Source organism: Carettochelys insculpta, chromosome 3 (genome assembly GCF_033958435.1).
Source record: "Carettochelys insculpta isolate YL-2023 chromosome 3, ASM3395843v1, whole genome shotgun sequence".
Taxonomy (NCBI): Eukaryota; Metazoa; Chordata; order Testudines; family Carettochelyidae; genus Carettochelys; species Carettochelys insculpta.
In genome coordinates this window covers 78,524,988-78,550,888 of record NC_134139.1, presented here as the reverse complement: position 1 = coordinate 78,550,888, position 25,901 = coordinate 78,524,988, and the positions used below count along the sequence as shown (strand labels likewise).

The following is a 25,901-nucleotide window of genomic DNA, read 5'->3' as shown; positions in this document are numbered from 1 at the left end:
CACATGAGGCTTCCTCCCCCCCCGCCCCCACTAACCCCCATAACCTCCCCCACCCCCAGCATGTGGGGCTCCACCTTCAACTTGGGCCTGGAGCTCCCAAGTCCTGGTGCACATGTGTGGGGCCCCTCTACCCACTGCACCTGCAGCCTGGGCTCCAACCCCCACCCCAAGACCCTGCATGCCCCCACCCTCTCTGCAGCCCTAACCCATCCCCCAAGCCCTCCCAGACCTATGTGAAATTCAAAGTATGTGAGGGTTGTATGGATTACTGTATAGTAATCCCCTGAGATAGGAGAGGATTGTGTTTCACTCAACCCTTGTCTACCTCAAAATTTGAGTAAGGCAGGGGAGCTTGGGTGGTGGGTTAGGGCCATGGGAGGGGACAGTGGGGTTAAGCCTGAGATGGATTACAGCTGCAGGGGGATCAGGGTGTGGCAGCAGTGGGCACTCCCCGCCCTAGGAAAGCAGCATGCACCAGCATTCCAGCCCCCACCTCCAGCCCCCAAAGGCCTAAATGCAGGACAATTTGTCCCTTTTAAAAAATAAATAGGATGATTGGTTACACTATGAAGTGGGAGGAGCACGGGGTGGGGGGGGTGAACCAGCTGGGGAAATGTGGGGGTGGACAGCTGCAGAAGTGCGGGGTGGTGATGTCTAATAGTCCAGAAAATTTGGTAAATCCAACACCTGTCCAGTCCCAGATGCACCCCATTAAAGGAACTGTACTGTATTCAGAAGATCAGGGACAACTACTGGCTACTTGTGAAGTTTGGTTTTAGTTGCCTTATAACCACAGATGAACTGTGTGCCAGAAATAGAATTCAATTTCCCACCATGGCATTCAGATGCTTCATCATGCACCTTCATCAGATGCACCTTCTCAGTGCAGTTCTGCCTGATTTAAGCTTAACTTACCTTTTAGATTTAAAAAAATAGTGCAATAAATAACGCATTTATTTACTAGATTAATTCTTTGCTTATAACTTCTATCAAGTACATAACATTTAGTTACTTTATGTCAGAGACATGGAGTCCATTTTGTGCTCACCAACTGATTTATTAAACAAAGCAATTAGATGTATTTACTACATTTTACTGATTATCCGTGTCCAAGATTTAGAATCAAGAGATTTTTCACATCTAAATTTTATGTATAGCTTGGAAGAGGAAGGAAAAAAAGCAAGCGCTCTCAGCTGTTCCACCTCCTAGTTAGTTTCTTAACTTGAATGAACTCTTCACTGAACTGAACTAGTCCAATAAAGTGAAATGAAGATATTCTCTTTGTATCCGCAAAAGAGGCTACTATGTCAAAAATTGGCTTAGCACTTCACACTCTGGTTCCAGGCCCTTGTGGTGAATTCCAGTGACTCTGACCAGGTCAAAGGTCTGATTCTTTAAAACATGTTAGGAAACTGGTACTTCAACTTTTTAGGATTGGTGCATTAAATTGAGGTCTTCACTTTCAGTTGTCAATTTCTAATTTAATTTTAAAGATTTAATGTATTATAATTTAAATAAGCCTGATTTTTCAGTTTAAATGTATTTTTATATGCTTTGGCTCCCCATTATACAATCCCTCCTTGACCCACCCAAGAAAGTGAGCTGCCCTCAAGAAGGTTTAACAGTTGCTCTTAAAAGCTTAAAACAGATATGCATATGACAAGGTATAAGACATCAGATGATTTGGTACGGAACACCTATTCTCTTCATAAAGCTTACTTTATTCAAGATTAGATACAAGCAAATATAATCGCATAGGATGCAGCAACACACTCATAAGATAGGACAGAGGATTTTTATAAAATGCTTAATGTTATAAAGGTTTAACAATTCAAAACATCCAAGAACAATGGATTATAGACTTCAGATGCCTAACATCGCAGTAGCAAAGCTTTGCTAAGCCATTTTGCTTTGGTAAGTCAGGGAAAGAACTTCACCACACATGAAATGCATGCACTATGTGTAGGGAAGGTTAAGGGACTATTTTAGGTAAACACTACATTTGTCAATCTGGCTTGTTGCACTGCATTTGTCATTTTAGAGCCAAACCTGGATGACTAGTTTGGGGAATGTTTCTGGCATGACATTTAACTTCAAAGTCTATCACTGTGATACAGTAGATAATTTAACCTAAATACTGTGGAGAGCTACCCTCTGTCATTAGATTTTTCCCCAAAGCTTGCTACATTAAGTCTAGAAACACCTTGTTTTACCTCTAGATCAATTGGTCATTAAAATATACATCACAGTAAAAACCTTAACCTGTCATGCATTTTAACCTCATTAACGTGCACTGTCTGAATGCTCTTTATTTTTAGAAACTCTTAGATGTTAAGATCAAGTATATACACTAAGGCTTTCTGTAATAAAGCTACTTATTCTGCATCAAGGGACTCTGGAAGCTTAAGATAATTGATTACAGAAAAAAATTGTGCTTAGCTTATTTTTAGTTCCAGAAAATTGGCCAAAGTATTCAAAAAGTAATATCAGTTTTGCATGTAAGTGGCAAGAAGGAAGAACAAGTGCTGTTTTTAATCATTCTAAATCTAAATCTAGATCACTTATTTCTTGGGTTGTTTGGAAAGAAAAAACAAAAAAGTCAGTTAACTCTGAAGATAATTATATTGCAACAGGGAGAAAAGTAAAGAGCTGTAAAGAAGGTAAACAAAATGGAGGGTTAGCAGCCCTGGAAGAGAAAGCCACCTGAGGCCACAGTGCAAGAACAGCAATGAAATTAGGAGAACCTTGGAATTATGCAAACCTTCCTCTTATCCACCCAGTTAAGGGTGCTGATAATAGAAAAAACTAGACAATTAAAGAAAGGCCCTACCCACTTTAATCACAGCAACTGTAGCAAGAGCGCCCAGGGTTCCAGCTACGTATCAGAACTAGGAAGTGTCAGGCAGTTTTCCCCTTTCCTCACAATGTACCAAACAGTTGACTAGGAGTTGTAAAGGTGAAAACCAGACAGTCATTTCCCAACATTCATCCTGGTTCAGGGTTGTGGAAAGCCAGAAACAAAAGTCTCTCTCAACTTTGAGAAGCTGAAAAGGCCACATATCCCACTGGACTATCACCAGGAGATTTTGGGATCAAAAGACAGGTGACTGCAGAATCCAAAACAAAAAGCCATCATTAGGGCCTTTCAAGTCTGATGTGTAAACTCCTATTTTGAATCACCAGTTATGGTCTTGACTTACTGGAAGGAGATACACTAGGGTTAGGGTTAGCACTTCCAGATGATACATATTGGAAGACAGACAACCCAGAAATGGGGATCAGTAGGTCAACGGGCATTGAGTGGGAACAGAGAAATATGGGGACAGGAGCAGATGTGTTTCAGGGTCAGCCACAGTCTATATGAGATGCTCCCCAACAATCCCTCTGAACCACACAAACATCTGTTTCACACTTTCCCACAACCCATATCAGACCACTCTTCAAGTTCATACCTAGGCTCCGTCCCACGAATTATTTTTCTCTCCTCCACAACTCTCTTACCCCTGGCTCCCCCAAGACTACGCATTGCTTTTGAGGGACACAGGAAATATAGCTCTGTACTGCAGCTTAAAGTTCTATATTAATATCCTAGTAAGGAATCTATTTGTCAACGCATGTCTTTAATCTTATTTGGTCATCTGTATTGATAAACTTGCTGCGAGTATTTTGAAACAGACCAACTTCAAATTTTTGGTAGTTTGATTATGCTGTATTTTTCACAAATAAAATATGCAGAATTTTAAAGTATTGAATGCAGAATTTATTTTTTGGTGCAGAATTCTCCCAGGAATAATATGAGCATCTTTTCTACATGTCAATTAAGTCTGACACAGTATATGCAGACCGTTTTATTGAGAAAGGGAGGATATACAAAGTTATTTGGATTAATGGCCTGAAAGATTTCAAAGCTAGATTTTCCTCGTGAGGTGATTCAATTTAGTCCTTTTGCTTTCACGTTCATTTTAGATGCAGAGCCACAGCCTTTTGGAAAAAATTAAATTGAACCAAGCCTCACAATAGGATTTTTTAAATGTAGGTTTATAGTTCCATTTATGGGCTCAAGTATCTACTCACTCTAGCTGTGCTCTAGTGCTGTTAATATCCTCTGGAATTACAGCACCATAATCCAGTTTCTTTTTAATATTGAAACCTTTATATTATACTCATTTCCTTTTAACAAGTGAGGATTCAGATATCCCACAGTAAGGCAGTTTTTGCCCATGGAACTGTAGTACAGATGTCCGTGTGAAGTGATTTTCTGCATTGCTAGGTTTCCGGGCCAAAACCTGTTCAGCTACACCAGTTCACTGGAGCTATTCTTGACCCCGCCACCCCACTTCATTATATTCCTTTCAGAAATGCCCCTAACTCCACACATCTTTAAGTGGCAATGCAAAACCTGTATAAGATTTCCCACCACTCCTGGAGAGTGATTTATCTAGCTGGGCTTCCTTATGTCATTTAACTCCATCCTACCGCCTTACTATAGCTCTAGAGCCAGGGCAACAGGACATCCTGTGCTGGTTGTTTTGCCCCCACAATAAATAGGGCAGGAGGAAGGTTCCAGCATCCTAAACAACTCTGCACTAAAAGTTAGTATGACAGGTTGAATACCTTATGGTTTCCGGGTCAGAGAGAATACGCATAAGGCCAGGCCACCTCTATCCCATTTCCTCACATATATAAATCGTAACACTATGAATACCTTTTGGGGTTCTCTCACAACGGCAAGGATGATGCTCCACACAAATCTCTCCTCTGGCTTGGAATGAAGAGACCCTCCAATTAGGATCAAGAAGTCCTATGTTTAAATTTCTATATTTAAAATAGATTAGTTTTAATGATAATTACATATTCAGCATAGTTGGTTGCACTTCCCACACACTGTATGTGTGAAACACATGGGCTTCACTGCACGGGTAGGTATTCAACAGTACCCACTCTTTTTTAAAGCAGACTGCTTTAATAGTAGTTAAAGGATTTCCGGGAAATTAAATCTAAATAGAATAAGCAATACCTTATAGAAATGTGTGTCTCATACAGACACAGAAGAAATCATTGGGGTCACTCTTCATAGACTCATCACGCAGCAACAGAATCACTAAAATAAAATATATAAAATTTTGCCAAACCAACTAACATCACTGACCTCCACTTCCACAAAAAAAACAAAACAAAACAAAACAAAAACAAAAAACAGATAAATTGCCAAGATCCAATGTTAGACAGCAGTCATTTCAGAGACTTAGCAGCAGCATTTTTAACCTACAATGTAGGAAAAAATACAGTTGAGAGAAATTTAAGAACTGTCAGAAAACAAGACAGATGCACTTCAACAAAAACATACACTCCAAATTTGACAGATCAGTAAAGGTAGGTAACTTCTTCACCGTATTTCAAGAATGGATCATGTAAACACTGTGGTGAATGTGGCAAACATAATTAAGCAGGAAAATCACTGACTGTGCCAGTGGCTTTGTGTTTCAGGTCATAAATATAACCTAAGGTGCAAATAAACATAACGCACAACTCAGTTAACAAGTTATAGTTAATGTGATTAAAAAAATAAAATAATTGCTTTTAGTGCAACATTTATTGTATCAAACGTAAGTATATCATGCTTTGGAAACTGTTACATTATATACAGTATACAGCAATACTTTAAAGGTGACTGACAAATATATATAACGGAAAAAGTTTACATACAGGTGAGAGTCTTAGTATTGTCCAATGAACTGTCAGGTTTGTTTTGTAGTCTGCGGTGTCATATGCACATTTTTGCCATTCACCTTACAGTACAGTTTTTCCACCAGTGGCTTTTCTATTCACAGTTCTATGCAGCCATAAAGATGTTATTTTTAGCAACTGCATAGCCTTCAAGCTTTACCAGTTGTTGCTACAAACACCAAGTGCACGGACATCTGAAAAACACACAACGCCACAAATCATTGCTGTGATCATCATAATCTATGTTTTAGGAATAAAAAGGTTCAAATCTTACAAGCGGATCTGCGAACATGCACCTGCATGGAGCCCCACTGAAGTTTCTGGAACTTCAGATAGATGCATTCTTCAAGCCATTTGAAGCTCAAGATCCTTCAAGCTACATCCTCCTCCTAGTTTTCCTTCATGTAAGGACAACCCCTTTGAGGGATTGCCAACTCTCAGATTGCACTCAGAAGAGAAAGTTTCATTTTAGAATTTCTGGATGACAGTTTGAGGTCAGTATCTGCAGATATTTTTAAAAACTTTGCTCTAAATTTCAAACTCTTCTGCTCAGATTTCTGCTAGCAGCTTGAATGAGGCAGATGTGTACTACTCATAGGCTGCGTCTACACGTGCACGCTACTTCGAAGTAGCGGCAGTAACTTCGAAATAGCGCCCGTCACGTCTACACGTGTTGGGCTCTATTTCGAAGTTGAAATCGACGTTAGGCGGCGAGACGTCGAAGTCGCTAACCCCATGAGCGGATGGGAATAGCGCCCTACTTCGACGTTCAACATCGAAGTAGGGACGTGTAGACGATCCGCGTCCTGCAACATCGAAATAGCGGGGTCCTCCATGGCGGCCATCAGCTGGGGGGTTAAGAGATACTCTCTCTCCAGCCCTTGCGGGGCTCTGTGGTCACCGTGGGCAGCAGCCCTTAGCCCAGGGCTTCTGGCTGCTGCTGCTGCAGCTGGGGGTCCGTGCTGCATATACAGGGTCTGCAACTAGTTGTTGGCTCTGTGTATCTTGCACTGTTTAATGAAAGTGTGTCTGGGAGGGGCCCTTTAAGGGAGCGACTTGCTGTTGAGTCCGCCCCGTGACCCTGTCTGCAGCTGTGCCTGGCTCCCTTATTTCGATGTGTGCTACTTTGGCGTGTAGACGTTCCCTCGCTGCGCCTATTTCGATGTTGGGCTGAGCAACGTCGAAGTTGAACATCGACGTTGCCAGCCCTGGAGGACGTGTAGACGTTATTCATCGAAATAGTCTATTTCGATGTCGCAACATCGAAATAAGCTATTTCGAAGTTGGGTGCACGTGTAGACGTAGCCATACTGTATCATTCAGATCAAAATGGATGCAGAAAAAAATAATTCAGTTACTGGTTTTCAAAGACCAATCTTATTTTTCATACATACTAATTTGTCTCTTGGCATCCAGTTCAGTTTAAAACTGGACCTCAGTTGTTAGAAAAATAAAGGTCAATGAATAGGAGCCTTTACTGTGGAACTCTCCCCCAAATCCCCATCATTATTCCTTACAGGAAGGCCACTCTCACCCCCACCCACCCTGGAAGCAATGCTTATACATCTCTTGTCTAAGGTGAACAGTCCCAAGTCTTTTTGATCTATCCTAATATGGAAGCTATTTCTTACTCATCAGGTTTGCTGCACTTGTTTATATTGTACTTTTTCCAATATATCCCATCTTGAAAGGATAACTAAATACAGCAGACCATATTCAACGTGCAGGCACACTATGGATTTAGTGACATTACAACTTTATTGTCTCATTAATTCCTAAAATTTATCTTTTGTGTCTGCCATGGCACACTGAGCAGATTTTTTAGTGACCCATGCATGACACCAAGATCAAAGGCTATGGCTAGATTACTGTTGCTGTTTTGGGATACAAACGTATCTTGAAATAGCAATTCCATGGCTACTTGATGCACTCAAAACAGCGTGGCTATTTTGAGCACAGTATCCTGTTTTTGCTACCCCTCATCGTGAGAGGGGTAGTGGAAAACTTGAAATAGCCACTGCTTATTTCGAACTTAGTTGGACAGCACCGAAGTTAACTCCAAATAATTTACGCAATTTGCGTAGCACAAATTATTTCAACTTAGGGAGACAGTGTAGCTGTAGCCTAAGAATTTAGAGTTTATTTTGTACATATAGTTGGGATGTTTTCCAATGTTCAGTACTTTGCGTTTATGTCCATGAAATTTCTCACCCACTCAGTTTAGCGAGATCTCTGTATAGCTCTTTGCCATCAGCTTTGGACTTAATGACCTCAAGGAACTGTGGAAAAGGCGGCATGGACCAGAGAAGTATATTTGGTTGACCAACAGGCTGCTGGCAGTATTGAACTGACATCCAGCTAAGAACAAGCATCCCTCATGCTGGAAGCAAGGAGGTAAAATATGACAAAATCCCACCCTGAGTATCCCAAAGTCCCATCAAACAGTTTAGCTGTACGAAAGTCCAGCAGGCATTAAAAATAGTAAATTAATGAGGTAGAGCAAATTACCAAAGATGCTTATTCTCAATTTCTATGGCTTACCTTTCATTTCCAGAACAAGTAGTCAGTTGGTTTTGTTTTATTTTGTTTTAACAGCCACATTCTTGAGCACTTTGAGTTTGTGCTCTACGTGGTGATCTCAGCTGTCTCAAGGCAGCATCTCCATATTGAATTCCTGAGCCCATCCTTTCGGGATCCAGTTCACCTGATGAGAAACGGAATGGCCAAATAAGTTTGTCCTCATTTGCAAATAAAGATTACAAATAAAAATAGCCAACACTAGATAAAAGTTATGAGCATTTCTACCACTTACAGAGAACTGGATCATCCATCTCATTTCCCCACAGTCATTTCAAATTGTCTGGGCCCTAAACAGAATTGAAGCAGTGTATCTTACAAGTGAGTCAGGGCTTGCCTACATGGGGTAAAAAGCCCACAGTGGCTAGTATGTACTAGTTCCCTGTGTGAACACTTACATTGTGCACTGGCCTTTGTGGATACTGTTGTAGCTTGCTGCACTTTGGACAGGCACCCAGTGCAGATGGCGAGGCATGGATTATGCCAGTAAAATACATGCACACCTGAAGAGTGTGGGTATGTACTTGAAGACCATACATACATTCTCTACTGACCCAAGTCATGCCTCCATCTGCACTGCTACTTTTAGCAGTATAGTGTCCTGCTGCCACAGTCCTTCCCTCTGCAGTAAAAAGACCACAGCAATGGTCAGTCAGCAGGGAAAGGCTGCTGGCTCCTGGTGCTAAAACCCTTATCCAGCTGAATAGGAATAAGGGAATTTTGATGTTTGCAGGGTCCTTTTGAAAGGGGCCCCCCGTGTAAACGAGCAGCAGGCGAGCAAAATGCAGCCCTTTTGAAGTGCCGCAGCCAGCGGCATGCTAATGCGATGCTGAATATTCATTTCCGCACCTCATTAGTATTCTTCAATTTGGCCATTAGCATGGCCATTTCAAAAGTTTTTCGTAAGTGTAAATGTAGCCTTAATGTGTTTATACCTGTAATCTATTACAAGTAACTGCATCCACAGACCACTGATCTACTGATGCATATGGGACTAAACTTTTACAAGAGAAATCCAAAGCTGAGATAAACTCAAGTTTTCACTGTGTGGACAAGAACTGAAAATATAGTCTAACAATCGTAATATTTCTATTTACCTGATTCAATTTTATTAAGTATTTTCCTTGCACATTGTACAAAGGCCTCTTCAACATTCTCCCCGGTTAGTGCACTTGTTTCCAAAAACATCAGCTCTGCATTTGTTGACAAACAAAACCTTAAGTTATTAAAACTTTGAAGTGCTCTATTGTAGTATTTGAAACAAGAAAAAAAGTTCAGACTGGTAAGAAGTTCTTTTAAACAGACGCTATTTTAAAGTAAGAATAACCACTCTTCCCCCACAAAATACTTGGTTATGAAGGTGGAAGTCCAGGAACATACTGAACATGGACAAATGATTATATGTAACTGAAAAACTGAGATTTAAAAGTTCTCCCGTACACGCTGGAAACTTAAATGCAGCAGCATGGTGCTAGTGCACAGGAACCAAAATACAAAGCCAACTGCAGAGGCCCATCTAATTTTACTGTTCAAAGCCAGGGCAGCATAAAAGACAGCCAGCCAGCATTCATGGTAAGACATCGGATTGATCAAGAGATTTTAGTAATACAGATATGGATTCTTTGACAGTGTTCTATGTCTCATGCTGTTATTCAGCACCAGTGTTTTCCAGTGAATAGTTTAAAAGACTGCCCTAAAAACTAAAACCATAGTGATAGAAAGGAAACTGATGTGAGCACCAAACTATGAAGCAGCTCCAAGAAAAACCTAAAATATTTATTTTAATCTATTTTTAAACCTAATAAAGAAGAAATTAGATCAGTAGCTAATATTTCCCTAATAAACTACAATGACATTACTTTCACCAAATACACAAATATATATTTGAGTATACACAAATTAAAAATGTTATTCCAGACCGCAAAAGACTGCATATTAGCTTTATGGCATGATGAACTAGTTCTTGGATGAACATTCACCTTACCATTTTATCTGGAGCCAAGCATGATAACAAGGCAATTATTTGGAAGTTAACTGCATCTCTATCCAGTCCTCTGAAGCACGCTTTTCTTGGGAAAATTCTCCCCTTCCCTTTCAGTTATAAAACTCACAAGTTTTAAGATTTCAGAGACAGACATTCAGACAACCCAATCTCCAATAAAAACAAAAGAAATCCTGTGGCACCTTATGGGCTAACAGATTTTTCAAGCGTTGATTATCCTTATTTCACCAACTTTCTGTGATGGCTATTATATCAATAACCTCACTCAGGCAGTACTCTAGTTCACCCATTTTATTTAGACTTTTAGCATTTGTATACATGCACTTTAAAAAGCTGTCCCTGTTCAGCTGTCTGCCACTACATGACGTTACTGAATGGGACTTTTTCACCTGACTGTTTGTCAGCGCTTAGCCGTATTTTATCTTTATCCTCTCCTCTTTACTAGGACAGAGAATCTGTGGTTCACATGCTCCTCCATACCTGTTGACTTCCCCTCAGCCCTCAATTTAGAGAAAAAAACAAACAAAAACAAGAAACTCTGTTCTACAACCTTTTTAAGTGCCAGCAATCTGGTTCCATTTTGGCTTGGGTGGAGCCCATCTTTCCAGTACAGTAAACCCTCGCTTTATGAGTCTTTAGGCTGCGCAAAACTCACTAACGTGAGTGTCACACAGCTTGAAGACGCGTAGCTGTCAGCCTGCCTTGCTTCCTGCAGCTGCAGGCAGCTAGGCAAGCTAACAGCCCCTTCACCCTAGCCCCTTCCTAGGCACTGCTCTGGGAAGGTAGGGGGAAGGCTTTTAGCTTGCCTAGCTACCTGCCCCTTCAGGCAGCCAGGAAGACTAAAACCCCCTTCCCAGAGCGGCACAGCTGTCAAGATGACAGCAGTACATTCTGAGAACGTAAGGAGAAGGAGTTTAGCCCCGCCCAGCTGCCCACTGCTGCAGGCAGCTAGAGGGGCTAAAACCCCCTTGCCCTCCCCCCCCCGAATCAGCCCCTCCCTCCCCCCCATGACTCCAGCTCAGCCCCAACCTGCGCATAGGACTCCCAGTCCCTGGCGCACTACAGCCCTGCATGGGGCTCGGGCTTCAGCCCCCTACCCACCATCCCCGCAGACCCTGCTCCAACCGCCACAGACCCAGCTCCAACCACTACAGACCCTGGCTCAACTCCACCCTGCTGCCCCTAATTGTAGCCTTAACCCACCCCAGGTTTAACCCCCTTGGCCCCAGCCCACCCCCAAACCCCCCTCCACGTTCCCAAAATTCAGGATACACGAGGGTTGTGTGGACCGCAACCCTCATGTATCCCAAGGGACTACTGTATAGGCTTCCCCTTTCCCAAAAGTTTCCCCAATTCCTAATAAATCTAAACCCCTCCTGGCTACACCATCATCTCATCCACACATTGAGACCCTGAAGTTCTGTCTGCCTGCGTACCTAGCCCTGCACATGAATGGTAGCATTCTCTGAAATGCTTGCAGTTCCAGGTCCCAGACTTCAATCTCTTTTCTGGCAGCCTAACTTTGGGCTCCAGGACATCTCTCCTGTCCTTCCCCTATGTCACTGTACAACAAGTCAGTTATGCGCAATTTAACTGTCTTCCTCTTAGGCTATGTTTGCACAGCAGGTGCTATTTCAGGATACAAAAGTATCCCAAAATAGCAATGCTGAGGTTTTTAGCAGCACCCAAAATAAAGCTGCTATTTCAGGTGTGTGCTATTCTGGTTCTGGTATCCCGGGATAATGAAACGTTCAAAACAGCCCTTTATCACAAACTTCGGTGCAATTTGGACAGCACCAAGTTTAGAATAAGGTATTTCTAAATAATTTACACAACTTGCATAAAGTATTTTAAAACAAATGTGCAGTGTAAACATAGCCTTAATGGAGGAAAAACCATATTATTTGCAATTGCCCTCTATGCACAGATCCTCACATAATATTGCATTGCCAGCAATTTTTGGATCACAGTGAAATTATGTAGGAGACTGCAGAACAACTAAGACTAGAATTTTAAGACTAGGTCTTGTGGTGTTTTTTTTTTTTGTTTTTTTTTTGGTTTTTTTTTTTTAACACAACTCTGTTCTGTTTTTTCCTATACCCTCTTAAACTTCAGAAAAGGATCAGTTGGCCTAAAACTTTCATATTTTCTTCTGGATCCATGCAGAGAAGGGAACCACTGGATATCACCTCTCCCACATGGAAGCTGCTTTTGTGGCCCCATCTGAACCCAAAAGGATCTCCATAGAAGAGGAATCCTTAGAGGGGCAAAGAGTGGGAGCTAGAAGACCTTATTTATCATCCTCTCCCCAGCTACATAGAAATACAGCCTCGAGTTGGATTACCTGTATTTCTGCTGTATTTTCTCAGCAGATCTTCTACATCCTCAGGAACCCTCCTTTAAGCAGACCCTGAGAATAGTTATGCAGAGGGGGGAGAATCCTTGGTAGTGTGGTTTCAATGAAGCTGTGCTATTAGGAAAGAGGAAGGAGGGCAAGAAGCACCTGAGGCACACACAGCCCTTATCTGGACGGTTCTAACTTCCCATGGATTCCTGGGAAAAGGGGGCTTCTGGCCAGTTTCTGCTGGCCGTAGGTGTTTTGTTGGGGAGGAGAACTAGCAGACAAAATGCTGCCGAAAAACTATATGATGGGACATTCAAGGAATGAAATTTCCTCCCTCTCCCAACTTTATTTCAATGAAGCCCTCTATATTTAATACCAAATTAAGGGAAAGTGGAATTACATGGACAATAGTGCTAGGATTTTAATAAGCTTTATAAGTGGGCAAACATTAATTCCTTAGATAAGAACTGAATAAGGTGAAGTAAAATGTATCTTCCATACTATATTAGACATCAAGGTACCTACCATTTTCTTGTGCAAACCTGGATGCTTCTAAAAAAGTAACTTCACGATCTGCATCAAGATCCTTTTTATTCCCACATAGTATGATCACAATATTTTGACTTGCTAACATCCGTGCATCCGTCAACCAATTAGTAAGTGCATTGTAGGTTTCTCGGCTGTGTAACGCAAAAAACAAACTTTCTTAAACATACACTTAAATATTTCTGTAAACTTTTGAACCAGAGTGGTCTACATTAGAACTCAAAACCTAGGTTCCATTCCTGTCTATCACTGCCATACTGAGGGAATGTGGACAAGTCACATCTCTTCATTTTCACCATTTGCAAAATCAGGATTAAAATGATCTTTCTAAGCATGTTCATATCTACAAATGAAAAGTACTACAAGAGGTTTACTGTCACCAGAGTTCTTAGACAGACTCCACATATTCACATGAGATGGGTCAATGGCACATCAATGATAGTGGAACCTTTCAAGAGAACCTGTTGGAGCATTCACTAACCCCTTCTTATTCCTCTTTTCACTGTTATTCAATATGGAGTGAAACTATAAAAAGGGCCATGATGTACTAACCAACTGACTTCTACCACTCCCAAAGCCCAGAAGAACAGTCAGAACTCCAAGGGCGGTTTAGAGCTGACAAATTTTTTAAAAACATGTTCTTTGGAAGAAAGGCTACTCCTACCCAAGAATCCAGAATCACTCCTATGAAGAGAATCCTTTGAGTGGAAAGCAAAAGTGACTTCATCTCATTTATCTCGAGTCCCAGTCTGCTGAAAAGGCAGGCAGGTTGTTAGGATATAGCGCTGGAAAGGCTTACTTTTGAGGATGCTTTGATTAGTCAATTGTTGAAGAATAGGTATGCCCGAATTGTTTACATCCAAAGTGGAAGCAAATTTATAGGCTGTGAACACAACACGTGGGAGGACCTTGAACTGGAAATAATTCTTCTTCCCCACTACAAAAATGAAAGTATTTTCTGTGCACTTGAAACTACATTCTTGAGACTGAACACTTCAAAACAATCTTGAAGGGCAAGGGAAGGTTCAACAGATGCTAGGATTAGCATCCCAGAATAGAAGCCTTCTGATGAGGGTTGAGGTCCAGTATAGATTATACATCTTGGTCTTTGGGCTCAGTAAATAACTTAAATACAAACCTCCTCTTGTGAGCTCCTTCGGTATTTCTTTCAATGGCCCTCATTGCCAAGACAGCGCGTGCGCATCTCTGTTCATTCCAGGCTTTCATAAATAAGAGGGACTCCTGAATAACCAACTGCATATACTACAGATTCTTAGACACTACGGTGATAAAGATAGTACTAGTACTTACGGGTAGTGCATTAAGCAACACGACACCTATTGACTGTTTGTTCTCACATGCTGTTCCCAGAGGGAAAGTGTGTGAAGTGGAATGTCTAGTTTTGGGAGGGGTGGTTTAAAAAAGGTAAGTCTCTTTCTCGGTCTGTAACTAGGGCAGAAGTAGGTGAAGGATTTGAACTGGCTCACACATCCACATGCAACACTTCCAAATGCCCACTTTGGATTGGAATAACCAGACAATACTCTAAAAAACAAAAAACTACACAAATGGCATCAAAACGAAGTGTAAAAAAGAGGTGAGAGGTATGGTTCCATATTGTTTCACAATTCTTGATCCTCAGATCAAGTCTGTGACCTTAGGTCTCACCAGAAAAAGTCAGTGAATCTTCTTGATCTTTATTTGTGGATTATGGTATTTTTATCAATATTAAAGGATAATCTGTTGATGGTAGTATTATAGGCTTTGATTAAAAACAGGAGGAAGTAGGTGAAGCTGGATATTCTTGTCTGTTACCTAAAAAGACTTAGCTCAGACTTCCTTTGGGGGGTTGGGTAAGCATACAAGGACATAGCCGTAGACCTACTATCCTCCATTTTAATGGAAAATAAGTTTACCCTTTTCAAATAGGTTTTTTTTTCTTTTCCTTTGACTCTGAAGACAAACTGAGCAAAAACCCGATGTTTAAGAGCAGCATTTCACGCCTTTGCATTTGGACTGGCAGAGGCACTAACTGTGCCTCTGATATCAATGTATTAGCCAAATGTTCTCTAGTCTTTTGGAGGAGAGCTTTAAATACCATTATCTTTTTTCCTAAAGATGCAACTGGAACCTTGCCACTGTATTCTTGGTAATTGGATACTCTGATGCCAAGATTTTTTCTGCCACTTACACTAGTTTCTCTGTCTGCTGGTGTAAAGTGATCTTGGCAGAAAGCTGAACTCTGGACTGCAGCCTCAACTATGAGTGTATTGGGAGAGGGGTGGATGTGAAAAATATAAAGTTTTCTTAAGCAACCTGAGAACAGTGTATCTACCTGTTAGGATACAGCCTGTATTGATACATGCATGGGCAATGTGTTTGTGGCCCACTCTAAAAGCTCATTCAATAGCAATGTAATCTTGCTCTTAGAGCCTAGGGTATCAGATTTAAGTTTAGAGTTTCTTCCATAGAAGGGATTTTAAGCATTGTCATTCTTCCTATTACTTTGTAAAACAAGATTGCATCCTCTGCAAGAGGCAATGCTCATGCCATGGGCTCAGCTGGACAGATCTGCTCCTCCAGCTCTGGATTCATCTCCTGGTAACTTTTCAGCGCTACCAAGACAACAGCTGGAGACTTCTCCTCCTCTTTAGGAGAAGTTGACAGATTGATCATCTTCGGCGCCAATAAGCAAGATCTCCTTTTGGCAATTTCACTAGATGAAGAAACTAAATGTCAGGGTAATACCCAGGAAGAAGATAAATAGGACCATCCAGTTCAAGGAGGTGTACACTAATCTGGCCCATAGTTTATTTTAGGCTTTATTTCATATCCCCTAGCAGGGTATAGTGCTTGCTTAAATGATAGTTGCCTACCAGTATATCCTTGCTTGCGGGGTATTGTTTTGAAATAAAGAGTGGTGTAAGCTTGTTCCAATTCTAATTTGCCCATATTTTGCATACATAGTTACTGCTTTGAGTAATTTAGTTGTTTCATACACTACAGTGACATCAGCATCTATTTTCGTGAAAGTTTTTATCAGTGTTTATAATTCAGCAATAAGAATTCACTTTCACATAAAATTTAGTACAAGAGCTTTAGACAAGTAATAGGGTTGTGAGTTTTTGGGTAAATTGATGTGTACACCAGTAAACTGCTAGTGAAGTACAATGAAAACTACCAAATGTTCTGCATATGTTTCTGTATTTACAGCAATTCAAAATTCATCTACCTAAACATTTTGGCTACACCTACACTACAGCAATCTTTCGAAAGAAGTTCTTTTGGAACAGATCTTCCAGAAGAACTTCTCTCAAAAGAGTGCGTCCACACAATAAAGCAGATCAAAAGAGCGATCTGCACTGTCAAAAGAGTGCATCCACACAGCCCCCACTCTTTCGAAAGAATGGGCCTGGGACTGAAAAAATCAGGTGCCCTCAGAAAACAAGGGCCCATAGAGCATCTACATGTTTTCTTTCGAAAGAAGGAGCTTTTCCAGAAACGGACATGGAAGAGCGCTTTCGAAAGAAGCATCACATTCTTTCGATTTAATTTTGAAAGAACACTGTGTGTGTGTATATGCTCCGCTGGATATTTCAAAATGTAGACGTGGCCTTTGAGTAGCTATGTAGTTAAGTTTTAGTTTTTGCACCACCTATTGCCGTACTAAGCAATAACACATCTAAAGAGATTTTCACAGATGTAGAACAGTTTACAGTCTGATCAGACTGGTATACACAAGATGTTGGTTACAGAACAGAGAGGAGAAGATTGTTGATCCTAAAAAGCCAATGCCTGTTAGCATTAGCACAGCTATCTGATTTGCCATTGTTAAGAACTAGGTTTCACTCCTGGCTAAGAAATCTCAGTAAATCCTCAAATAAAAAAGAGGCAGAACCATGAGCAGAAGTTATTCTAGTACTAAATCTAGAGGTGCAGCTTCCAAATCTAAGGGGTGGGAGAGCATGCTGAGGGTGGGGGTGGGGGGAGGAGAGAATCTGGCCAACCACTTCACTTTCTCCAGAGAGAAAAGAGGGAAGCTGCCATCAAACCAGATAAACTGGGTCTCCAAAAAATAATTTGCTTCCTCCAGTCAAAGGATTAAATTCTGCTCTTCACTTGTGACCTCCTAGGTTTGGGTAAACTGGTGTCGGATTGTTGAACAGTTTCACCTTGTATCAAAAAGCTGCTTTAGAGCAAATCGGAACTTCACTGTTTAGATCCTGATCAGTGTACTAGATCTTCTCCATGCCAATATCAGAGTCTTCCACAATAGCATGAATTCCTCTCTTGCTCTGGAAATGGCTTGCATGATGCATCTTAGAAGCACATTTGCTTTTTCCCCATAACCATACCACACTATATCATCCTGCGACTGACCAAACTAGGGTGTCTCCTCCTCTGTCTCTTCCACAGATAAGCCCCCAGTTAATGATTTTGAAGAAACACACTTTGAACCATTAAAAGTATCTATTACCAAATAAATGGATGAAAAAAAAAAGCTAGAAATGGTTAATTTCTATTACCTGGTAATATCATAGACAAGCAAAGCACCTGCTGCACCTCTGTAGTAGCTTCTTGTTACGGACCTGAAAGGGAATTTTAAGTTACACAATTATGCTCCCATAATGCCTTTGGCATGTCATGTCTATTCTGGGTTACCATGATATGATCTTCTTGGGCTACATTTCAAATGCTTCAGAAACTGAAGCTACTAATTAACCACTGTTTCTAGGAGGAAGCCCTTTTTATCAATGTTTTATGATCTGTACAGGTTGCTGAATGACTTCCAACTGGAGTTTCAACTGTTGGTATGACCTAGGAGCAGGGATGTAAAATCCCACTGGAAGGCACAGGAGCACAGACCCTATCGTTCAAGCCCTATTATTTTGCAGTACAGACACACCCCATTACACTTACACTCTGGGATTGGCAAAAAATATTTCACAATCTAATGGACCAACATTCTTTGCCCTCTGGACAGTCATATTTGGTGGACAAGGAAGATCCCCAGTGCTGCACCACAAACAGGCTACAGCAACAACATTTTGAAATCTAGGATATGGGTGGCTGGACTTCTACCTGCCTAGCATCAGTGCAGACACTGGAGCCTCAATTTGGGACCTGAAGTTTGATAGTTCCTAACTTCGGGTTACAAAAGAGGGTGTGCTAACTTGAGTTCTAGCAACAGTAGGTACGTTTACAGTACAATGTAAGTACACTGACATTTTTAATAATTTTGCAACATCACCGGATAAACCCAGATAAATGAAGTTATCTTGTGTAGATCAGTTATAGTTTAGCTTTGAGCAAGTAAAGGTAATTTCTAACTGGAATTTATATCCATGATTCAAGTTAAAGAATACTGTAATAGACATAACTCATTGCTTAAGAGGGCCATTCAAATAACTGTATGGAAGCCTTCAGTGCCCATATTTTCACAGGGATCCTGGAATACACTAGCAGCTGTTTGATTGATGCCCAGGGTATGCTGGTGTAGGTACAATATACTGTAAAAGGAACATTAGTGCTTTGGTTTTGACAAGTGAAAGGTGTTACCTCTCTCTGCTCCCTTAAAGGATTTAGTTTCTCTAGAAGTGTATTTTGCAGACTATGAATATATTTGACAACTAGACTAGAACTATTTTAACAACAGATTAACTGACATCTGATTTATTTTCCTGTATATTTTGTTTGGCATATAATTTCTTGGCACTCCCTTGTTCCAGTCAGAGGTCTTCTACACAAATCAGAGTATTCAAAATCTGATAACATTTGAATTTGGTTAGCAAATTCACAGCATGTATTCTTATGCTATACAACTGACTGCGTGCTGTGTCAGTGTCACAAATCTGTATCAAAAACAGAAGGCCAGGACCTCAGCTGATGCAAGTCAGCATCATTCTATTGAAAGAAAGGAAGCAAGGCCAGTGTACAAAAGCTGAGGCTCTGGCTCAGTGGAACAGACTGAGCCTTGACGTAAGCATGACAACTGCACTAACTCAGATATTAACTACACCCATTTACACAAGGGCTGAATTTGGTCCATACTATGTACATGTCCCATTTGGTATTAAATAAAGATACCTGAATCTCTCTTGTCCTGCTGTGTCCCATATCTGTAATTTTACATATTTACCGCCAACATTTATTATCTTTGAACCAAATTCCACTCCTATAGTATGATTTGAGTCATCTTTGACTAAAATAGGAAAACAAACAAACAAAAAAAAAAACAGATTTAGTATTTACTTTGAGAACATTTCCAGTCTAGGATTAGATGTTTTTACATAATTTAGAAAAATTTCAATATATATTCATTGTGAAGATAAGAACACAGATAGCGTAAGTGCCATTAAAATAGATTTTGACCATTTACCGTAAACACTAGATAAATCACCTTCTATGAAGCATATGCTTTCTATTTAGGCAGGAGCAAAACTCTTCAAATATAGCCATAAAGATGTCAACTGCTCAAAAGACCAGATGAATTATACATAATCCAGCACACCTCCAGTGCCCACAATGCAATTTTACCCTCAAATTTTTTTGAATATCCTGACCAATTCAAAATAAAACTGCAAGAAAGGTTCTCTTTTAAATAGTGACTTCATAATACCACTAAGTTATAATTATTCCAGAAATTGCTAGTCCGTTAGACCACGATTTCTAAAAGTAGGGTGGCCAGATGTACAATTTTTAAAGATACAGACCTATGTTTAAGGTTTCCTGCAGGTATTGCAACTTTTACTTAAATTGGCAAATGGTCCTGTGGTTTGTTTTTCCCCACATCAGTAGTGCCAGGTCCTGTGGCTGGCCACATCCTGGCTCGCCAGCTGCTGGCCCACTAGTGGTGAGTGGGTGGAGACCCAGGGGCAGATGATGGAGGTGGATGTGCAAGGCTGGTGGCAGGGCAAAAATGAAGCACATGGTGTAAGTTGGTCCCTTTGCTTGTCTGCCAGTGCAACCTCCGATGGGTGCCAGCTCGCGAATAGTAAGGCCCTACCTGCTCTTGTTTCTAGCTGGCACTGGCTGCAGCGATTGGTGAGCACAGGCAAGTGCCAGATAGTTGGTTACATGTCATCTCTGCTGCCCTCCTATCAGCCTTTTACGGGCTTTTCTGCTCACTGTCCTCTCCCTTCTTCAAATCCCCCTTCCTGCCCTGCTACTCTTGACATATCCCCACCAATGGAGCAAGTCTTGCTCCCAGAACTGCATGGAGAACCAAACCCTAATCAGAGCACTAAGCTCACCAACAGCCTGGCTAGTAGGTTTCTTCCCACCTCTCCTCTAACTGGATCAGCGCCCCATGCAAGCCCCAAACCTTCTGGCCTGGGGCGCTGGCCAGAAAGAGACAACCCTGCATGTGCCAAAACCACACGCTGCTGACACAGCTGTCCTTCACCTAAGCTCTGACGTATCAGTGGGGAGAGCGATTTCCAGCCTGTTCACACCCCGAACCTGCAAGCTCCGCAGCAGCCCCTGGGTCTGAGACTGAGCACCCTCTTCACCGACCTCACTCCCAGCCGTACGCCCAGCTTGGCCCCCAAGAGTACAGCCCTCTGTCCTGTAGGTTGTCCTCCCCTCTGCTAGGGCACAGTATTTCTTTGTAGCAGGAGCTTAGGCAACTTGATGTTAATCTGAATGTCTGCACAACTGATTGTCATCAATATTACCAGATGTCCCATATTCAGCACAGAGAAATATGGTCACCCTACCTAAAGTTCTACATTTTAAAAACAGAACACACAGGACTCTATCTTCTCCACAGCTATGCAGGCTATTTCTCTGTAAAGTAAATAAGTAAGCTTGCTCTAACATGCATGTGTGTGCGCGTGCGCTTTTATTTCAAAACTGGAGCAGCACACACCTGCCTAAGCACAGGAGCATGTCCCAGTGTAGTGTTTCTGAACTTTTTTTTTTTTTTTTTGAAGTAAATAAGTACCTCCAGACTTCTCTCTCATACCGCTAAGGGTACGTATACCACCAATTAAGAAATATGGTCCTAAAGTAATCTGAGGTTTTGAAACAAGTGCCATTCAACCTTGCTAGGTTACTGTACCCTTTTCAGGAGTCAGATCTGTTTTGCATCCCACCAAGTTACCTCTCACTTAAATACTACTTATTTACAAAACCATGCAAAAATATCAAAGATTATTAATGAATTTGCTGACTTTCTACCATCTTATCAAATAAATGAATTGGAATAGATATATCGTACTTACATTTCAGCATAAGGCATATGAAGTAGCAGAAACAAGTCATTGTACTGACTTTACTAGTGAGCATGCAGCCTTTTGTAAGCTAGGCAAACAGCTAAATGAATTGATGTACTCCCTGGAAGACCTCAGAGTACCCATACTCCTGGTTGAGAAACACTGCCCTCGTGCATAACTACAGAGCCATGTAAGTTAAGGCAGACTCATTGTATCTGTAAATCTACATATTTCTCTGAAATTTGGTGCGAATCAACAGACAGGATTAAGGATACATTTGGAGTCATTTTAGCCTAGGGTTCCAGAAATAAACCTTCACCCCCACCAGATCTATTTCTTACAAAAATTTTAGGTGGGTGTATTTTTTTTTTTAAAATGGCCAGAGCTAGAGGTCAATTGTCCAATGTTGTGAGTTGAGGGTATTGCATGACACCCACTAAGGCTAAGTCTATGCTAAGGAAATAAGTTGATTTCAGATATGCAATTGTAACTATGGCATTTGCATAGCTAGAATCAACGTATTGGAATCAACGCATTTCCCTAGCAAAGAACTAGCCTCTATACTCTTGTGTCAACCTCCCTTATTCCATGTGATAGTGTGGAGTACAGGTGTTGACTGCCAGCCCCAGAGATCGATTTTGCCTCGTCTTTACCAGGCATGCAAAATCCAATTCCGGAAGATTGAACCTAATTGGGTCAATCTTCTGCTAAGTATAGACAAGCCATTAGACTTTCAGGACTCACTGACTACATCTGTTTTTTTTTTAAATCCATTATACTGTGCACATGTGCCATTATAGAAAAACAGCTAGCTTCTCCATTGCCACCACCCATATATTCTGAAACCTTGCATGCCTCATGGTAGCACGTGATATTGTTAGTGATCCAAATTAAGGGTCATTTGACCAATAAGTTGGAAGTTATAGCACCCCCCCACAAAATGGCTACTTTTGCTGCCTTATACTGTTAAAGTGAGAGATACTACAAATAGATGAATCACAGATCTCAAAGGCTGTGAATTGACTGCTCAGTTAACATTTCACATTAGTACTATGTCAACAGAAGGACTTCTGTTCACAAGCCATCTCCCTAAAATGTAGCTTTATCCACACCAAGGGGAGAAGTTGTGTAGGTAGCTGCTTCTTTGGATTACTGCAGTGTTTGAATTATAGACAAGATCTGGCAGTCCTTGATGGTAGCTTTATTTTTGAGGGAAATAAAGTACTGGGGGAGGTATCAGAAGTGTGAAGGCTTCTCAGAAAGGGTGAAGGGTTTGGGGGCTGCAGTGAAGAGGGGGCATGGGAATGATGACTGGGCAGGGGAGCTGAGAGAGGTAAGGGCTTAAATGTGGAAGGTGTAGTAACCCTAACCCTTACGTATGCATGCTACCCTGGGAAGCTTATCAGTGTAATAGCCGGTACATTCTCTCTGGATAAGAGAGTGTTTGCCATGATCTGGAACCTCCTGAATCTTACAATCCCAAGAACCGTTCGGTATAAGATAAGATAAGCAAACTGTTTGTTTTTTTTTGCCCTTTAGGAGCCGCACCAACAGAGTCAGGACATTTCCCTTGCCCCCATTGTGAACACCCATGCAGTTCAAAGCTTGGACTTCTCAGCCACATGCGACTCCACAACTGATGAGCCTGTACAAGCTCAAGACATCATCGTTGGGCATGACGAACTACCTACTACTGTTAGGTGACATCGGGATGAAGGGGTCAGAAAGAACGGGCTGTAAAAAACTGTGCAAAGTTCAGCAATTGTGGAGTTGGCAGTGTAAACATGTTTGTCCAGGTTATAAAGGAGCACTGTTGAGTTTCAGAAGTCTTATTTTTGACCAACTCAAAAAGCAACTAACTCTGTCTTTTTGCCCCTGAATATAAATGAGTACAAAATAGATGTATGTTACTCTACCAAATGTGACCCAGTCCAGTCTGGCATAAGAAACACGTTCTTTTACTTTGCTTAAAATTAGCAAGTCTAAGTATGGTTTACCTGGATAAGAATTACTACTGTTCATCATTGCATACATTACCTCATTCTTGGGTACAGCGCGATTTCAGAACATGGGTTCTCACAGTTCTCAGACAAAACCCCCATCTACGCTGTTTAAACAAATACTGGTAGAACAAAATACTTTAACATTAAAGTATGGCTAGCAAAAATAGATGCAAATATGGATAGAGATTTAAAACTACTGTATGGTGAAACAGACACGTTACTAGGCCCAGATATAAACTTACATTTCTTCTCAATAAACTGATGAAGTAAGCACGACTTGCCAGTTCCAGCATTTCCAATAACCAAGAATTTAAACAGGAAATCTGAAGAATGAAAACAAAAGACCCATATACAAATATGAACACAGAAAGCCAAGTATGAGACATTTGTTACTGCTTTAGCATCCGCTTTTTGCTTTCTCAGCAGACCAAGTAACTAGGCGTAAGGAGAAAACAAGTCTCCTCTCAGCTACCAGCTGTTATTCTAAAGTGGAAAATAGACAGGAAACTTCAGAAAAAGGACCATCAAGATAAGGAAAAGGGGGCTAAAAGAGCTAAAACACTATGGACTAGAGGGATAGATAAGCAGTAGAGAAGCTGAATTAAGGGGTGGGGGGGCCACAAACCAACTACTACCACAGGTAGGTGGCCTTTTAGTATTCCAAAAGGGTATGTTCTTGTTTTCACAATATCATTCTCAAGAGAATCATAAACATTTAAAAGTAATTTCAAGTTGCTCAGACATTACAACACAGTTCTTATACATGACACTATTTCTGTAAAATCAGAATTAGTGAAAGAGTGATCGATTCCAACCATAAAATGTAGAAGTGATATTTCCAAGTTAAGAGCACCAGAGGCATTTTATTTTAAAACACATGAAAACTGATCAGCTTCAACAGTTTTCATCCAGAAAACACAGAAAAATCCAACTTTAAGACAGTCAAGAGAAAATGAAGCGTCGCTATTTGTAGCATCAACAATTAAGAAATTTACTGTCATGCTGAACCAAATCAAAACACCCTTCAAGATATAATGTTATTCAGAGTTAAAAAGAGAGAGAGAAAAGTAGTCCTGTAGCACTTTAAGAAACAGTGACAAGGTGAAGGAGTGAGGGATATACAGTTAGCAGGTCAAGCTATGCCTTGAGTCTGGACCTATTTGAGACTCCACTGCTGTCCCAGCAGCTGAGCACAGGCAAGTCCAATGCAGGTGATGAAACTGCAAATAAATCTCTAATTTTAATTCCCCTTCCAACAAGGTGTTGAGAACACTCTCAATTTAAAGGGAAAACTGCCTACTGTGCTTTCCCCTTTCCAGGGCAAGAGGAAAGCCATCAGTTACAGTGCTGATGGGGACCAGGGGGATACAACTGGTGAAGATGGCCTTAAGCTGGCCCAGTAACATACACTTAGGCAGACAAGATACCACTGTTACGCTTCCCTCTTTCCCTATTCTTCCCCACAGTTCGCTCTACTTACATAATTTATCTTAGATCATGCCTTTAGAGCTCTTCAAAAAGCTTAAAATCAAACTTTGTAGGGAGTCTAGTACAAGACTCTATTCCAAATTAGAACCTCTGAGAATCACCATAAAAACAACTATCACCTCCTGCAAACCCAATGAAACTCTGATGTTCCTTCCAAAGCCACTTAAAAGACAATAGCCTACACTTAAGAGTCATGGCCTGCATGTCACCAAGTCACAAGGCCCCCACTCTGAAAGCCAGGCATTCTACTTGTAGTCTACTTGTAGCGAGCATGGAAGGGGGAAACCCGTGGTGAAAGCCAGGATGCTAGAAAAAGGCAGGGAGCCCAAAGACAACACGCGTACTAATGTGAGAGGCAAAATCTGGCAGAAGGACAGCAGTCAGAAAGCAGCCTGCTCTCCCCCAAAGCCGCCAAAGCTCTGCCAGTGTGGGTCAGGCCTCGGGGCCATCACAATTCCTGCTGTCTCCAGCTGAGGCCAACTCTTGGTAACTGAGCAGGATACAGATGTCAGCCCCAATCAGGCCAATGCACCTGGAGAAGAAGCTGCTCCTGCACCCCACACTCTAGGACCGGGGAGCCGACGGCCACACGCGCTATCGCATCGCCCTGCCGGTCCCCCAGAGCCCTGCCGCAGGGCCTGCAGCCCGCGGCCGCTCGCCCGGCCTGCCCCGCCACGCCCCACGGGAATCTGAGCGCCCGCAGCCCGGCCGGGCAGTGCCGCAAAGGGGCCGGGCGAGCAGGGGGAGGGGGCATGAGCGCGCCGGGACCCCGGGGCCCGCCCCGGCCCGGCTCCTACCATACGTCTCGGACATGGCTGTCTGCGACATCTTGTAAGCCTCGCGCCACCTCCTCCAACTGCGGCGGTTGCGGGGCGAGGGCGCCTCAGGAGGCCGGGTACGAAACACCCGCGGCGGGAGGGGAGCGAGGCAAGTCCCAACAGTAGCCGCCGCTCCAAACTCCCCCCCCCAGCCGCAGCAGCAACGGGATTGGAACGAGC

General features: G+C 41.8%; 1 protein-coding gene across 1 annotated transcript; it reads right to left on the bottom strand.

Moving 5' to 3' along the window:
- Window positions 1-255: 255 nt before the first annotated feature.
- On the bottom strand, window positions 256-25,901 carry RAB4A (RAB4A, member RAS oncogene family). The gene is made up of 8 exons (XM_074990185.1): window positions 25,701-25,901; window positions 23,658-23,738; window positions 19,284-19,398; window positions 17,723-17,785; window positions 13,176-13,330; window positions 9,402-9,497; window positions 8,269-8,431; window positions 256-5,921 (listed from the first exon to the last, which is right to left on the bottom strand). The coding sequence occupies exons 1-7, from the start codon at window positions 25,729-25,731 to the stop codon at window positions 8,316-8,318; spliced, it is 657 nt and encodes a 218-aa protein (XP_074846286.1). The 5' UTR covers window positions 25,732-25,901; the 3' UTR covers window positions 256-5,921; window positions 8,269-8,315.

Bases quoted from the DNA above. Each gene is read 5' to 3' on its own strand.
- RAB4A (XM_074990185.1), bottom strand. From the start codon at position 25,731: ATGTCGCAGACAGCCATGTCCGAGACGTATG. The intron at 23,739-25,700 runs GTAGGAGCCGGG...TTCATTCTTCAG, and splicing joins AGCCATGTCCGAGACGTATG to ATTTCCTGTTTAAATTCTTG. The intron at 8,432-9,401 runs GTAAATAGAAAT...GTTTCTCATCAG, and splicing joins ACTTAATAAAATTGAATCAG to GTGAACTGGATCCCGAAAGG.